Source organism: Onychomys torridus, chromosome 12, assembly GCF_903995425.1.
Source record: "Onychomys torridus chromosome 12, mOncTor1.1, whole genome shotgun sequence".
In the NCBI taxonomy this organism is placed as follows: Eukaryota; Metazoa; Chordata; class Mammalia; order Rodentia; family Cricetidae; genus Onychomys; species Onychomys torridus.
The window spans coordinates 125,104-143,509 of NC_050454.1; the positions used below are offsets into that span (position 1 = coordinate 125,104).

Consider the following 18,406-nt stretch of genomic DNA (forward strand, 5'->3'; position numbering starts at 1 on the left):
TAGGTCTGATGAACCAGATTCTCAGTGTGGGCCTTAAGCCAGATCATGTTAAACAGTGACACAAAATTGACAAGAATGAATTCCTCATGACAGCTGCTACTTTACTGTGAGAATAGGGACAGTGTAGGAGGAAGCAGTTACCATATCTGAAATAAAACAAGGAATTTTGAGGGATCCACAAAAGCAGGTGATTGCAAACTTACCAAACATGTTATACAAGAAATGAATTTAGCCACACCCTGATGAAAAGGGACTCCATTCTAGTAATATAAGCTCTGCACTAACCATCCTTGGGGAGCCCCAAGGATGGAATAAATTTGCATAAATACCACACACTGCCCCCACAGATTAGAAAGGCAATAAAAGAAGCCTGGAGGGTCTTAGATGTGCTGTGATTTCAGAACACGGAGTGCTGAGGCATCTTCATCATGGTCTGGGCACTTCTCCTTCATCTTTTCTTTCTCTACGCAGGTGAACTTCTCAGCCCTCTCCCCAGGCTCACTGGTAACCCTGAACTCAGATGGAAATCATGAAGATGGAGTCTTTATATTTGACATTTCTACTTTCTCTTTCTTATAGGTTCTGTGCCCTCTTATGAGCTGACCCAACCACCTTCAGCATCAGTCACTATACGAGAGACTGTGAAAAATCACTTGCTCTGGGGACAAATTGCAAACAACAACAACAACAACAACAACAACAACAACAACAAAACTGCTTACTGGTATCAGCAAAAGCCCAACCAGACCATTTTGGCACTGATATACAAAGATAGTAAGTGACCATCAGGGATCCCTGACCGATTCTCTGGGTCCAATTCAGGGACAACATTCGCACTGACCATCAGTGGAGTCCTGTCTGAGTATGAGGCTATCTATTACTGTTCATCACCTTATGGTGATGATAACAGTATTCATAGTGATTTAGGCAGATGAGGAAGTGGCTCAAAATCTCTTTCTCTGTAATTTGCATCATCTTCCCGTAGCCACAGAGGACCAGAGGCAAACCCATGAACATGTCTGGGCCTACCTCATCCACATCTGAGACTTCCAAGCTGCCTTTTCCTTCTATCTAGTCCTCCAGCAGGCTCTGCAGTGAGTGGATCGGGCAGGTTTAGAGCTGTCAGGGATACACTTTCCCAATGTATTTTTAGGTGAAAGATGATGAGGAAAAGGGCACATGAGTGAAGAGAAAAATGACTGATACATCCATGCATGTTCGAGGTCTTCACACTTCCTTATTGTGATATGTGAGCCTCCTCGCCAAGTGATATGGGTAACTTCTTTCAAGGATTCAACTGGTCTTTGTTCCTGAAATCCTAAGACTTTATGACAGTCCAGTACATTGAACAGAGGAATTGAGAAGAGTGGATATAAAGGGATCTCTGTTTGATAAACATTTACTAAGTCTTACATTTCTGTCATCTGGTAGAGGTGCTGTCAGTAGAATGCACAGTTAATAATTGTCTCCCTGCATTCATGACCTCCACAGAAAGGTTAAATTTAATGATTTTCTAAAGATAGAAACTCAAGGCTCTTGTACCAAGTACCTCAATTTAGGATATTCCCAAAAGAGATATGCTAAGGATTACTTTTCCTTCTTCCCACTGCCTTGTCCTCACTGTTTATAAGTCTGCCTGTAGTTCAATTATCTCCAGACTTGTTAGCCAAGAAACCAAATGATGAAATATCAAATATCCTATGAAATATCAAGGATCTTGAAGAAGTCATTATATCTAGAAGGTGATGGTGCAACTAGTGTGAACATCCAAATGCCACTTCTGCATCCAATTATTAATTTTCCAATTGTAAAAAAGAAAAACATCTCATGTATTCAGTACTCCCAGTTATGGAAGTGAGTTAGATCCATCCTGGCATGAGCAGACAAATGTACACTCTGTCAGGAAACACTTAGGTGTGAGCTACACAATGAGAGTTGTGTCCTATATATTCTCCTCATCTTGAAAAAAAAAATGCCATCCCTACAACCAGAAATACTGATGTCTCCAATCTGGGAAATAAAGATGAAACATTTATGTAAAAATGCTACCACAGCCTACACTTGTCCATATCAAGGCCATGCACATTCCCATGTGTCACACAACCCCCAAATAAAATTGACAAGGTTAACCATACTCTACATGCTATAACAAGAATCTTCATAACAGCTGTTGCCTTTGTCTTACTTGAGCTGAGGCCAGGAATTAATTTCTTTCAAGGACCATAGAAGACACAGATGTTTTCATTGTTTATTTTTCCACTTCAGTGTCATATAACCTAAATACTGAAATGTACATTTAACTGTTGTAAAAGGCATTTATCATGGATGACACTGGGGTATAAGGAGTAGAAAAATTATTTGAAAATACACATTTCAAGATATTTCTCTCAAAATATGAAAAAACAGATTTGGTTAACATTGGCATTTTTTTCTTTACAGATTTCATATTCTCTCTGAAATCAGGAAAATTTTTTTCTAGTTTTGATCCATGAACTGATCAGGGCAGATTGGATTAAGGAAATCTTTACTCTACCTGCTGATCCATCACAAAACCTGTTAATAAGGACTGTATACATGTTGTGACTAACTGTTGATCAAGAGGATTTCTCATTACAAAAAACTCTTCAACCCAGTCCTAGTGTGTCTTCCACATTCATCTGTGGTAGTATAAGTCAGTCACTAGCCAATAACTGTGTTTTATTTGATGATTTCTTAGCATGAAGTTACTTAAGTGCTATACATAGAAGACAGTGCAGTCATTGTTCAGCTCCCTGGGGAAATATATTCCTTCTGGAACTCTGATCTCTGTTCTATAATCATCAATTTTTTTCAAGGTGCAGAGATGTGAAACCAACATTGTATCTAAGGATGATGTTGGGACATCATGAGAATTCTACAGCCATGGTTACCTGTACACGTCTTGCACACATATACACAAAGACTTAAAAACAGAGTAGGAATATAGAACTGGGTCAATGAGATAGGAAGGAAGATGAAAGGGGATAGAAGGTGGTAAATGAGGTACGGATTTATGAAAGTGACAACATTTTAAAATTACAGTAAAAAGGAACATATGAATCTCATTTAAAACCTTAATTCTTGCATTAATCAAATTTAATGTAGGAGAAGTAATAGCATACATTAGATGGTGGCTTTCAATATACATACAGTAATGGCTAGTGTTGTCAGTTTGTCAGAATTTAGAATTGTGTGGGATAGGGCTCTGGGAATGACTGTGGGTGATTATTTTGTTCACATTAATTGAGATAGAGTATGCATAGCAACCTTCTATAGCCAGGAGATTCCAGACTTTGCAAGTGTGGTGAAAAAAAGATGTGCACTGATTGCCTGAATTCATTGCTCTCCATTCCTAAATGTGAGTACAGTAGGACTAGCTCTCTCACGCTCCTGGTGCTGTGACATACCTGCTATGCTGGACTGTAACGTGGAAATAGGTGCTGAAACAAACCTTGTAAGTTGCTTTATTTGGGTATCAAAGCAATAGGAAAAGAAGATAAGGGACATGGGTGTCCAAATGACATCTTGTTATTATTATTATTATTATTATTATTATTATTATTATTATTATGTGTTTTAATTTTAAACATCAGCCATGGGTTCCCCTGTCCTCCCCCCTCCCGCACCTACCCCCACCTTCCCCCCCAGCCCCTCCCCTCCATTCCCATGTCCTCCAGGACCAAGACACCCCTGGGGAATCATTTAAACCTGGTGGATTCAGTACAGGCAGGTCCAGTCCCCTCCTTCCAGGCTGAGCATGTGTCCCTGTGTAAGCCCAAGGTTCCAAACAGCCAGCCCATACACCAAGGACAGGTCCCGGTCCCACAGCCTGGGAGCCTCCCAAACAGATCAAGCTATTCAATTGTCTTACTTATCCAGAGGGCCTGATCCATCTTGTAATCCTTGTAATGGCATCTTATAAATGTTACCATAGGGATTGGGGATTTAGCTCAGTGGAAGAGCGCTTGCCTAGCAAGCGCAAGGCCCTGGGTTCGATCCTCAGCTTAAAAATAAAAATAAAAATAAATGTTACCATAGATATCTCTTTTTTACTGAGTTTTCTAAGTTCATTTCCCAGATGAGGCAGATACTTCAAAATGTAAAGGGTGACTAAGTTCAGATGCATTATGGTACTTGAATGGCAGTGGAGTTGTTTCTGTGTTCAGAATAGATAAGTGGAATACCATGACTGTGGGTGAAGAATCTGTAAGTCCATGATTTTGATAGGAGTATTTAAAGAAAGAAAACCAAATGTCATCTAATGTGAAATTAGTGACAATGAGAACAAGAGGTAGCCAGTAACAGAGACCATCAACCTGCAGCCCATAGTGAATAGCGCACTAACGACAGCACAGGGCTAGTGTCTGACATTAACCTGAGGTTATGGCCAAGTCAAATGGTGATCAGAATCCATGTTGGTGTCTCCTTGACTATCCATCTCTGCCACCACAGACAGTGTGCTCCTGAGCTTATTGTGCAATAAATCACATGACTTGGAGAGGAAGATTACTAGTGCCCACAGAAGGAATCATTAGTCAACCCGAGAGCTTTTATTTCTGAAATCACCATTTGGAGACGATTATTTAAGATATAAATGTTGTCATTACCTACAAATAAGCAATGATTTGATCAATGTCTTAAAGGAGGAAATTTTACAATCTTAAAGGAAAAATTATAAAAGCAATCAGCAAATTGTCCCAGAGAAGACCCAGCAGGTAAAGGTGCTTTCTACCTTGTCTGACAACATGAGTTTGATCTCTGGAATCCACAGGGTAGAGGGGAGAACTTACTCCAGAAAAGTGTCCTCTGATGTCCACATGCACAGTATGGCGCTTGTTTATGTGTGAGGCGCATGTGTGAGTGTGTGTGTGTGTGTGTGTGTGTGTGTGTGTGTGTGTGCATGTGTGAGTGTGTGCGTGTGCATGTGTGTGTGTGCGTGTGTGTGTGTGTGTGTGTGTGTGTGTGTGTGTGTGTGTGTGTGTGTATTAGGGGAGCTTGATTCAGGACACCTATTTCTACTCATAGGACATATGTGTGAACATAAAAAAGATGATGGTGCATGAAGGATGGTGACACAGGGTTACACTACCTTAGAGCATTCAGGTTTCTAAGCTTCAGCAAACTGCTTATGTGTTCATGATTATAGCACAATGAATGGAACTGCTAATGATCCTTCCCTTTTGAAGAAATTCATGTGTCTCCTCAAGCTCTTCAGCATCTTTTCGTGTCCAGGAGTGACTGATCTCAGTTTCTCTGAGGGGGCAAATTCCTGGCAATTCCTCCAGTTTTTCACAGCCCAATGTTCCCACAATGTTACAATCAACGGGGAGTTATTGAAGTAGAGGGAATTAAAGACACACATACATACTTTTGTCCAAACTTCGTGAATTTGTATTTTTTTTTTTTTTTTGGCTCTTGCTCTGTGAAAGGAATAGAAAACAAGGGGAGTCCCTATATTGATGGCTCATACCATTTGCTTGTCAGCATTCATTCTGTTCTAAAGGATTCCATACAAGTGAAGTGAGTGTCAATATTATTATCTCCTGCCTGGTCACTTAGGAATACATTTCTACCTTCGTGGATACATCTCACATTTGAGGGGTGCTATGCAAACTAATTCATCATTAAATGCATACAAAAGATATATAAGCAACATTATACAGACTGAACAGAATATATTTGTGCGTAGGAATGTATAATATAATAAATGATGGAAAGAAATTGGAAAATGATTCAATTATAATCTGAAAATACATTTAAAAAGACCACCTCAGCCACAGCCCATTAAGCTTGTAAAGGTGGCAATAGTTTATGTTATTGCCAAGGTCTAATATCTCTGGTGTATTGATGATATGAAGCAGAGGTTATCAAGACTCAGAACTTGTCATCTGTATAAAAATGCAGAAAGACTCCTTCAGTGTTTACCAGTGATACAGTTTGTGTTACAGACAGTGAGCTCTGCCATCTCAGTTTGAGAGCACAGTGATAAAAGAGTGGGCATGGGTGTGCTCAGGAATACCTCACTAACAGTGCAGTAGCTGCACTTGACATGGTACTACTGTTACACAATTGTAGATTCTGGGTGGGAAGGTTTTGGATCTAGATCCTGGACTTCAGACTGGAATCAGGGCATCTGACATCACCCTTCCTTGTTTCTCTGAATTTACACTCTACAGGACCCATGTTCCTTGTTCACTGCTCCCTATTGTTCTCTACAGGTCAAACCTGAGGATGGTATAAATGAATTCTATTTTCATAATCTATTGATTAGTTCATGGACGTCTATCTCATTCAATTACCTAACTCTTTTGAATAGAGGAGCAGTGCCCATGAAATAGCAAGTGGTAGGTCCTTTGGGTACATGCCCAGGTGTAGTATAAGCTGGGTGACAGAATAGTTGTTTCCTAGGAATATTTCCTGTTGACAAGTCCAGACTATTTCACAAAGTGTTGCCCTTTCATCACATATACACCATAATAAGCTGCTATAAAGGTAATTTTAAGGTCGTTTTCTTGTGTTTCAGCTGCCTTGGATTATCCTGGTCTGGCTGTACTTGGATAGCTGTGATCTAGTAGTGGCTTATTTCCCTGATTATTCATTATTGTATTCTTACATTTAGCATTTAGGCAAATGGTTTTGGGATGATTATTGGTCTAGGTCCTGATTTCTGTGTTTGTCTTTGTTGAATGGGTGTTTTGTTCCTTGGTTTCTGTTTCATTCTTGGTTTTCTAGTCTCTGTGGCCTGGACTTCTAGTGCCTAGTGTGACCTCTGATCTAGTAGGGAATATCTGTCCAATTTGGGTGCTGGACTTCTGGTGGTTAGCTTGGCCTTTGGTGTAGCATGGGGTCATTGTTCTTCTGACTGCTGTGGTTTGTACCCTAGCAGTGAATTTCTTCCCAAGATGGGGGCAGGGCCCAGCAGAGGTACTGTTCTTTTGACTGGGGTTGGCTATACCTGAGTCAATGAAGTCTGCCTGAGTTGGGGGAAGGGAACATGAGGGATTGGGTTGTGCAGATTGGGGGCGGGGCTGAGGGGGAGAGTAATGAAAGAGATATTTTGATGGGGGGGGCAGGCATTTCAAGGTTAGGGAGAAAGCTGGTACCAAAAAAATTCCCAGGAATCCACAAGGATGACCACAGCTAAGACTCTTAGCAATAGTGGAGAGGCTGCCTGAACTGGCCATCTCCTATAATCAAATTGGTGACTACCCTAATTGTCATCAGAGAACCTATATCCATTAACTGATGGAAGCAGATGCAAAGACCCACAGCCAAGCACTGACCAAATTCTAGGAGTCTTGCTGAATTGTGGGAGGAAGGATTCTATGAGTGCGGGAGGGGGGGTTGGGTGTCAGGAGTGGGGAAGAGTTTCAAGCTTATGATGGGGAACCCATGCAGATATCTGACATGAGCTTGTGGGAGATCATAGCCTCTGGAATAGGCCCTCTGCATGTATGACAGTTGTGAATAGGCCTTGGTCTGTTTGTGGAGCTTCCAGAAGTGGGATCAGGACCTGTCCCTGGTATATGAGCTGGCTGTTGGGAACCTATTTCCTATGCTTGATTGCCTTGTCCAGTCTTAATGAAGGAGGAAGAGCTTGATTCTGCCTCAACTGGGTGTGTCATGCTTTGTTGATACCCATGGGAGGCTGCCGCTTTCTGAAGAGAGACTGGAGATGGAGGAGAAGTGGATTGGAGGGTACATGGGAGGTAGGGGAAGGAAATGGGAGGAGAGGTGGGGGTAAACTGTGGCTGGTATGCAAAATAAATGAAAAAAAATTAATTAATTAAAAATGAAGGTAGGAAAGGGGTAAAGGTGAATAACAATATACCACTGATCTGAGAGATGAAAAAGGAAAAGGGGGATCCTAAAGGAAGGGTGAGGAGGTAAATATAGGAGAAGGGACAGAGGTAAAACAACAATATGGATGGCTGAAAAGGCCACAGGGAATCATACTATTAATCATTTACTTAAAAAACGTAATGCATATAATTCAATGTATACATATACAGTTTTAATGAACTTTTCTTTTCTGGGCTGACAGGGTTCCCTCTAAGAACCAAAGACAATGTAATAAAACCTTTAATATCAGAATAAGTCCTTTTTCTTCTTGAATCATTGGCCATAGTTATCAAAGAGATTCCTAAAACATGTAATCTATTGCTATTGTCCTTGATTACCTTATCAAGGTGAAAGGTAAGTCCTTATTGCTGAAGACACCACAGACTTCAGAAACAAGGCCCAGAGACCATTGAGCTTGAACTGATCTGAATGGCCTCTCTCTGAGGGCTAGATTACATGGTACCATAAGGCACCATGTAAACTTCCAAAGGAGGGAGGTAGACAACAGTCCCATCTAGCTATAATAGATCACACATCAAGACCAGCATGGCACACTAAGCCTTAGAGTGCAATCATGATACACATATCTTGACAGTAGCCAAGAGCCCTATATTAAACTTACGACAAGCTAAGAAATAGGGAGACCATATCTGGTACTGGAAACCTAGCTAATTACTAAGTGCTAGTGACATCCTAGTTGTTGTTGGAGGCTCTACAACTACTAATTCACTAATCAGCATAATATGTAAAAACAATCCATAAGCATTTGTCCTTATATTTACAAGTAAGGGCAGTCTTCATGCCTCATCAAGGAAACATCTCTTTGCAACACAGGAAGACCATTAGAGAAAACCACAACCAATCAAAATGCAGATTTGTGAAGCCTAGTCATAATGGATACATCTACAAAACACTTCCACATCTAAGGCTCAGAAAACATTGTGGAAGAGGGGATAGAAAGATAATAAGATCCAGAGGACCAGAGACTGTGCTGTGAGATTCTATCTTCTAGTAACATTGGAAGCTATCCCCATAAAATCTCACCAGCATGACTATCCAAACTGAATAAGAAGGGCACCAAAGAACATGCTGAAATCCAAAGAGTTCATGAGTCCTTAACTCTTTACAAAACAAAACAAACAAAAGACTATAGGTATAGGCAACTAAGTAAAACTGGGGATGGGAGAGGTAACCCTCTCCAGGGAAGAGGGTTGTTGTTCAGTGCCAAATGGCCATGACTAGAGAAATAAATACAAGTAACATTATATGGACTCAACAGGATGCATTTTAGAATGCATATATGTGCATGCAATAATAGTTGATGTAAAAATAATTCCATGGATTTGCTGATCCTTGAATGTTATTATTACCCACTATTAGGATATATAGAAATGAAAGTTAGTAGTTAGACATTACAATCAAACTTGTAGTCATATTAGGTATGTTTTCAAGATTGAACAGATATATTTTAGATAGACAGGTCATCTTCAAACCCTTCAGAGATCTACAGAATATGATATTTAAAATATTTTTAAAATTTAGACTTTCTGCAGAGTGAGACATGTCTGCTCTTGTCAGCACCGATTTAATTCAGAGAGGAGGATGGGCATTGAAGACACTTCATATGGAGTTTATCTTAACCTTGGCAAAAACAGCCATTTGAGCAAGAAACTGTTTGTAGTTAGAGTTTTCCTGCCTGGCCCAGTCAGGACAAATCTCTCTCACCTGCCAGTCCCACAGTCCCTCAGACCCAACCAAGAAAGCACACAGAGACTTATATTGTTTACAAACTGTATGGCCGTGGCAGGCTTCTTGTTATCTACTTCTTCTATCTTAAATTAACCCATTTCTATAAATCTATACTTTGCCACATGACTCATGGCTTACCATTACCTTACATCCTTCTTGCCATGGTGGCAGCTGGCGGTGTCTGTCCTCCACAGCCTTCTACCTCCCACAATTGTCCTTTCTGCTTGTCCCACCTATACTTCCTGCCTGGCTACTAGCCAATCAGCATTTTATTTATACAGAGTGATATCCACAGCAACTGTTCTTGCCTGGACTGCTTGATCAACTGTACATGCAGGACCCATAGAAAGGTGACCACTGAACTTTGCTTAACAAAATGGTCCTTCAGGTTCCTGCTTCACAGAGAAAACTGCCAGACATTCTACAGGACACTGAGAAAAGTGACCAAGAGACTCTAGCCCTGTGGGCTGAAGACAGATGCCCCAACTTTACAAAGGAACATTAGGTGACTGTCCAGGCTGCCAGCTGTCTCTGTCTACCCTGCAAGATTCCCGAAAGTTGCTTGCATCCTTCTCCGGGTTCTCAGGTAATATTATATCCTTCTGAGGTCTTTGATGTGGTTGAAGACTAGATAGTTATAATTTTCTCAGTTATGATAAAAGATAAGTTAGATATAAAACCTTAGACTCACAAATATAAGATAGATAAGATATCTTCTTTAATATTGTAACTTTAATTCTTGCTTGATAATTGTTTTGTTATATGTAATTTTACTATGTAAAAGTTAAAACCTTTCTTTAAAAAAAAGAAAAGGAGAAGTGCTGTGGATATTGCTCTATGTAAATAAAATTCTGATTGGCCAGTAGCCAGGCAGGAAGTATAAGTGGGACAAGAGAGAAGAGAATTTGGGGAAAGGGAACGCAGAGGGAGAGACACTGCCAGCTACTGCCAGGACAAAAAAGATGTAAGGTACCGGTAAGCCACAAGCCACATGGCAAAGCATAGATTAATAGAAATGGACTAAATATAAGAGTAAGAGCTAGACAATGGTAGGCCTGAGCTAATGGCCAAGCAGTTTAAATAAAATAAATGTCTGTGTGTTTATTTTGTAAGTGGGCTGTTGGACTAACAGGCCTTGGCGGGGGCTGGAGAGAAGGTCTCCAACTACAAAATGTGGGAGGGCTTGGAGGGAGGAAAAAGATCTAGAAATGTAATTTAAACACAATCTTAAAAATACACAACAACAAAATAACAATATGAACACGGCACAATTTCAGATATGTAGACTAATGGAACAAACCTGAGAATCAAAAACTGAGTACAACAACATCAGCCATTTAATATTTGACAAAGTTGCCAAAAACATAAGCGGGAGTTCCAGAAATGGTGCTGAGAAAACTGTCTATCCAGGTGAAGAAGAATGTAACCAGCCCTGTATCTATCAACTTGTTCAAATACGTCAAGTGAATCAAAGAACTGACTGTGAAAACTGAAGCTGCTGGAGAAAAACATGGGCAGTACCCGACATGACACAGGTTTAGGAAAGGACTTCCTGAATAAGACTGCATTTGCCCAAGAAATAAAGGCAACCGTTGACAAGTGGGACTTCATAAACCCAAAATGTGTCTGTACAGCTAAAGAAACAAGCAACTTGGTGAACAGGAAGCACACAGAATGGGAGGGAGTCTTTGCCAGCCATATATTTCTTAGAAAATTATTATAAACAATGCATGAAGAATTAACAAAACAGAGTCAAAAAGCAAACTATCTTTTTCAAAAATGGCCCTGGGATATAAAAAGAGTTCCCAATGGAAGAAACAATTGGCTGAGAAATATCTCTAAAAATATTTTCCCTCTAACACAAAGGGAAAAGCAAATCAAAACAGCTTTGAGATTTAACCCTACCCCAGTCAGAAAAGCTAAGACCAACAAATCAAATGACAACAGGGATGTTGAGGGTTCAGGGAAAGGGGAACCCTCCTTCACTGTTGGTAGGAATGCACACTGGTACAGCCACCATGGAAATCAGTGTTGAGGGTTGTCAAAAAGCTAAAAATAAATCAACCATATGAATCAGCTGAGCCACTCTTTGCCAAAGAGTGTCTACAGATACTTTCTCAGCCATGTTCATTGCATCTGTGGTGGTGTTCTTAGGGGGAGGTGGACAGAAGCAGGTATGAGTATAGTCAAGACACATTGTGTACATGTCTGAAAATGTCAAAGAATGAGTAAAAAGTATCTTTTAGAAAAGAAAGAGCCTCAATATTGCTGGTTCTGGTGCCATACTCCTGCTTCCTGTCATTCCCTATTGCACTCTTCTCCGGGGCTGCTTTAGACAGCGAGATGGAACATTTGAAATTAAAGAAAAAAAAAAAAAAAACTAAAATTGCCCCACTTCTTACTGCCCAATATAGAGATGTAGGCAGTAAGATTTTGGCCATCCCATGCCCCCCAAAATACTGTTAGAGAGATCTTTAAATATAAACATATTAGAAAGCAATTTGAAAACATGACCATTTAGCAAATAAATAAACAACGGTAGTACCCATGTAATTTGACCATGTTTATACTACCAGGCTTGATTTCCCTCCTGGTAAGCAGTGATCAAATCCAATCAACAGTGCTAGTGGAAGTTTGTGAGGTGGGTACCCAATGGGTCACTGTAATGGGGGACTTGTTTCCAGAAGAACAAGTATCAACTTGCAAATGTCAATGAACAATGAGATGATTCTAAATAAATGCCAAATGTAGGTGGGAGAAGTAGTTAAGACTAGTTAACTACTAGTTAACCTGTAATGCCTAGAAAGCCTGGAGTACATTAGGTAGAAACTATCTCTAGCAGTGAAGACAAGAGACACGAGGTCAACATGCTACCTACAAAAACTGTTCTTGCTAAAGAAGTTAGAGAAGCATATGGTCTAGAGGTCAGGAGCCTCTGACTGATAGTGGTCATTTATCAAGTCAGCCTTTATATCCAATTTGTTGTATATCTGTCCTAAAATTCTCACTTTATTTCTCCATTAAATTCTCAATAGGAGCCAGGCAGCGATGGCACATGCCTTTAATTCCAGCACTCCTGAGGCAGAGCCAGGTGGATCTCTGTGAGATGTACAGAGTGAGATCCAGGACAGGCACCAAAAACTACATGGAGAAACCCTGTCTGGATAAAACAGAAAACAAAAATTCAGTAGGAACAAGATCTCTGCTAAGTCAGGAAGTTTATGACATCTAAAATGGGAACACAAATAGCTATCTATTCCTCAGAAAAGAGATGAGTGAATCATGCTCCCACCACTGGTCACCCACAAATCCTGGGTCGTTCATGTTCTTGAGCACCAGTCAGAATAAGCTTGGAGTATTAGTCAATGTCCTCTAAAGAAACAGATACAAGGTCTCCCCTGTGGATTCAGCTCAGCCTGGTAGATTCAGTTGAGGCAGCTCCAGTCCCCTCCTGCCTACACTAAGGCTGAGCAAAATGTCTCAGAATAGGTCCTAGGTTCCAAAAAGCCAGCTTGTGTACCAAGGACAGGTCCTGGTCCCATGGCTTGGAGGAGGTGGAAATTTTGTGGTGGATTGGGGGGAAGGTTGTGGGAGGAGGAGTGAGGACAGGGGAATCCATAGCTGATATGTAAAATTAAATTCATTATAATATATATTAAAATTAAAATTTAAATATATATAAACAGATGCAGCCTACATAGCCTAACAATGGATGTCTCATGGCAGAAAAGTCAAGAAGCTGGTAGTTCTTCAGTTCAAGAGGTTGGATATCTCACCAGTGCCAATCTGGAACTGGAGACCCAGAAGTTTCCTGAAGAGCTGCTAACCTTCAGTCTGCATTGGAATCCTATTTTTCTGAAAATATATTTTTGCTTTGAAGAGACTGAACTTTCACCTGACCTTAAAATAAAGTTAACACATTGAGATCATTTAAGCTATGCAGGTTAAATTAGCTATTTAAGCTAATTTGCTGTCCTACTCTGCACTCAGCCTATTTAAGAGAACAGTAAAACCTGCCTTTAAGAGAACAGTAGAACCAACCTTACAATGCCTTGAATTCCCATGCAATCAGATTTTACACCATAAGATAAATGCATAGCTTTAATCTTAAACTATGTACTCTCACATGCCCCTGAACCAGAATAATGTATGATATATATTGCAATCATTTTCTGAAAACAGCCAACACATTGAATAAACAAAAGAAATATCCCATGAATGGTGGAAGCAATATGTGAATTCAGGATGGTAACATCTGATCATGAGGTCAAATGCTATTCTGGGTCAGCTGGTAGTCAGCAAAGTAACTTTTCTCACTGTAAAACTCTGTTAAGGTTTCTGGAGAAAATAATTCTTCATTTCTGTCCCATACCATGTTTTCTGGCCTTTGTTAGGGACAGAAAACAGGGGCAGACAAGTCACACAGAGGCAACAAAGAACACACTGGCACAATAGACAAACAACTGGTAGGCAATATGGACAGGCACAATATAAAGGCAACAAACAACCAATAGGTACAAAAGTCAAGTAACACACAAACAGGTAACACAGACAGACAATAGGAGCAGTCAGATGGAAGACAGGGAAAGAAGTAGATAATTAAAGTCTCCTCTCTCTCTCTCTTCTCTCTCTCTCTCTCTCTCTCTCTCTCTCTCTCTCTCTTTCTCTCTCTCTCTCTCTCATTCCTTAAGACTTTGATGAATTTTGGTACCCACTTTGAGGTCACTTCATTGTGTAGCTGACATATTTTCGTACCTCCTTGAAGTTTATTTAATGCATAATTAATATACTGTGGGATAAACATGCCAGCAAGAGTGAGGTCAAGCAGGAAAACCCCAATGTTTCCTTCTTCCATTTCATTTTTTTTCTGGGCTGCCACAAGTAGGCATGGCCCAGATTTAGGGGAAGGGGATGCTGTTTCAAATAATCAGATCAAGAAAATTCCCCACAGGAGTACCCAGAAGTTTGTACTTTACTTGATTCCATATGCAGACAAGTTGATAATCAATATTAGCCCTCACACTTAGGATACATAGAGCCAACCGTTAAATAAATATTCAGAGAAATTCAACACACCTTTCTTATGTCCCTGATACTTTGTCATTCTTTGCTCCAATTTTCTCAAAAGAGGAAATAAATGTGATATGAAAATATTTGGTGATTTAGGACAAGCAAGATGGCTCAGTGGCTAAAGATAAAGCTGCTTTCTGGAAAGGCTGAGATCTGACCTGAGTTCCATCCCAGAGACTTGCATAGTAGAAGAGAATGAATTCCTTCTAGTTGTCCTCTGATATCCATATAGCAGTAGTGATGCACATATGTATGTACATGTACACACACACACACACACACACACACACATACACACACACACACACACCATTTGACAAATTAATTAATCATATGTAATACATATATTTTTAAATAATGCATTTGGTGTATTGTATATATTTGAGTTTGTGGAGTCTGAAAAGTAGGAAGGGCAACAGCAGACCTCCAAGGAGGAAGGTACTAGAGCTGCAGGGAAAGACTTTGAGAGTTATGGGTGGAGAATATTTAGGGATTTTTCAGCAGGAACTCAGGGACGCGGGTTGTGATATTTTAATTTTGCTGAAATGTGATTTTATTTGTATGTTAGTTAAATAGTTTGCCTGGAGATCAGAGGTCACATAGCGAGGTCACATAGAAAGCCATGAGCAGAAGTCAGGCGGTGGTAGCACACAGCCTTAATCTGATCACATGGCAGGCAGAGTCTCTGTGTGGTCATGGACACAGCCATGGCTGGTGACACAAGCCTTTAATCCCAGTACCAACCATAGAGACTTGGAGGTCTGTATAGACAAGCAGTAACAAGGAAGTCATGTGGCTAGGCTTAGAGCAAATGAAAAGGAAGAACAGAAAAGCAATAAAAACACAAGTCAGACAGGAAGAAGCTCTCTCTGGGTAAGTGACAGCAGTGAAGTGGTAAGATAAGAAAGTTGTGGCTCTTTGCTAGTTCTCTGATCTCTTTGGCTATTACCTCTGTATTTGGCTCTATGTTTCTTATTTAATAAGACTGTTTAGAAATTCAACTACAGCCTGTCTCAGATTGGAGTTGGACAGAAGCTTCTGAGCAGCAGACAACTAGATAACTTGGAAGAAAAGGTTGCAACAGTCTTGAACATGCGGTCAGCTTGACTGGATCCTTCTCTGCAGGTCTGGTTGGATTCAGCCCTCAACCCATTTCAGTCCAGAAGAACACAGTCTAGGCAGACAAATCTTAAACTACATGATGTGGAAAGTCCCAGTATTCTTCCTGTATATATTTCTGTGGCTACCCCGTGAGGATGTGGCTTATGGCCTGTGGCTTGTGTCTACCCAGAGACCATAATAGATACAGAAACTTGGAGGAGAGCAGCTAGTGTTGCTACACTTGGGGATGGTCCTTTCTGTTCCCAAGACAATGGACTGTCTCTGAGGGGACACTCTGGAATCTGTGCTCTGAACCATGAGACAGTCATACCCACATGAGGGTGCTGACATGGGGCACAGCAAACCCAGACTCCTATACTCAGAATCATAGAAGTCCAATGGAAGAGGTAAGAGAGGACCTGTGACAAAATACAGAGAAACTGGACCAGGTCAGAGACCTCACAGGGCACCCTGTTATCAGTGATGATACTCACACCCATACCTGAGCAGAACCATGATAATTTAGAAAGTCAAGGGTATGTGGCATTTATAGGTGTGATCTAGACTTTAGCACCAGGCCTGGCTCTCAGAAGCTGACTAAGCAATTTTGTGCAATGGCAATACATAGCCTGAAGATCCTGGAAAGCTGATCTGGAAAAAGGATCAATCCTTAGTTACCAACATTAAATTTGTACTTTCTTTTCCCCAATATTATTGTCATTATGGGGAACTATGAAAGAAGTGGGACCATTCTCTACTTGCAAGCTGTCTCAGTTCTGGAGAAGCTGGCAGTGGATATGGACTTCTAGATCAGACACCAAGAACAGCTTATCAGTCCCTGCAATATAAGTATCAGCATTTTTATACCTATTCCACAAGACTATGAGAAGACAACCCTAGGTGGTATCTGCCAAGTTGAGTTTGGGGACCCCATACTTTCCACATTGGTCGTATTGTGTCTCTACCTTCCATGGTTAGTCACACTTCAAACAACCTCAGAGAGGTAAACACAGAACAAAGGTAACCATGCCTTTGCTGAAGACATTTGTAAATGTGAGAACCATAGACAGTTTCTTCCTGGGTCTGATATGAGAAGCCCAGAACTCCCCAGGACCCTGAGCTCAAGCTTTCAGTGGCTCTTGTCTTTCTCAGCCATTGGAGGAACTCATTACAACCTCGGGGCACCTGGGATATGCTTCAGAGCTCTAGAGTATCCCTTGGGAAGCCAGAAAATTGTGCTGGTCAGCTTCATTCTACACAGGTCCCTAGGGACAGGACAAGACTGGCTGATGCCCAGGGGAGGAGTTGAGCTCTGGATCCCAACCACAAAAAGACAGTTTATAACCCTCCCCATGCCCCCGGATAAACCTCTAGAGAATATTAACCACAGGTTCTGGAGGGGCAGGCTGAGGGTGGGGCCATGAGCCATGTGGACCTCTGTGTATGTACAGAGGCAGCCATCACCAGTAAGTCTTATGGATCTCCTCCAGAAATCTCACCCACTGGTTGGGCCAGAGGTACTTGTGACCCTGAGTAAGATAAGTAAATGGGGAGTAAGACTCCAAAAGAATGAGGCCCTGACCTAAGAAATACTTTCTATCTCTGTTGCTGAGTGTGTCCATGACAGCCAGGGTCTGTTGTGCGAGTTGACAGTGCCTTGGAGCAGGATGCCAGCCTAGGAGCATGGGCAGGAAACAGTCCCTCAGTGTGCAGAGCTTAAGAACAGGTATGTGCGCTTATGTCAGGCAATGGCCAATGGAGAAAAAATAATGTGGTAACCTTGAGGGAGGGTGAGAAGGACCTGTCTGTGAGGAATGTCTGGGTAGACTCTGGCTTAGTGTTAGCATTTTGTTAATTGTAGATTTGTTTACAATAACTTTAGATTTTATTAACATGATGCAATATTAGTAATCTTCTCTTCAGCCAGTGTTAGTACTTCATTCACCCGAGTCTTCTGAGCAGAGGGAAACCATGTACAGAAAGAGAGGTGCACAGCCCATGGGAGGTGTCCACTGACTCACAGGATGTTGCTGTTCTTCCTTCCTCCTTCTCCTTCCCTTTCTTCTCTCTTTCTTTTCTCTCTCCCTTTTCCTCCTCCCCTCTCCTCCTTTCCAGCCTCATGCTCAACTTCATCCTTTGTCTTCTACCTTCCTCTTTCCCATCCCCTTTCATCTATTTCCTTAAACTTTGCACTATCATTATGTTAGCTAGCCAGGAATTCTGCCATGCTGGAACTTGGGTTCCAGGTGATAATGCAGAATAAACGTCCCTTTACTGGGCTGCATGCTGCAGAGGTGCCAAGGGCCACAGGGTCCTTGGCTGTCATTGCATCCTTGGGCAGTGCCATTACTCTCAGGAGTTCAACATCAAAGAATTGCTAGAGAATGTTGTGTTAATATGCCCTTTCTTTCTGGAGAAAGGTGACTGATATGGAACCCAAGGCTAGGCACACAGTGACATGTACTCTAATGTGTAGTTATATTACCATTACTGGCTTATATTTTGGGAAAGACAGTCAAGCTATAGAGAAGGAATGGTGCTTGATTTGGTCTGTCCCCAAGATTAAGACTTTCATTAGCTAAGGTACTCAAAAATACTTACTGGGGTCAAGGCCTGGTAATGAGGA

The 18,406-nt window shown here is 41.1% G+C and overlaps 1 protein-coding gene across 1 annotated transcript in view; it reads left to right on the forward strand.

Annotated features, from left to right (window-relative positions):
• LOC118594046 (immunoglobulin lambda-1 light chain-like) overlaps nt 1–18,406 on the forward strand; it is a 107,401-nt gene that overhangs the window by 81,501 nt on the left and 7,494 nt on the right. The window contains exons 3-4 of the mRNA XM_036203811.1: nt 790–909; nt 3,478–3,490. Coding sequence (XP_036059704.1) covers nt 790–909; nt 3,478–3,490 — 133 coding nt within the window. The remainder of the gene's footprint in view (nt 1–789; nt 910–3,477; nt 3,491–18,406) is intronic.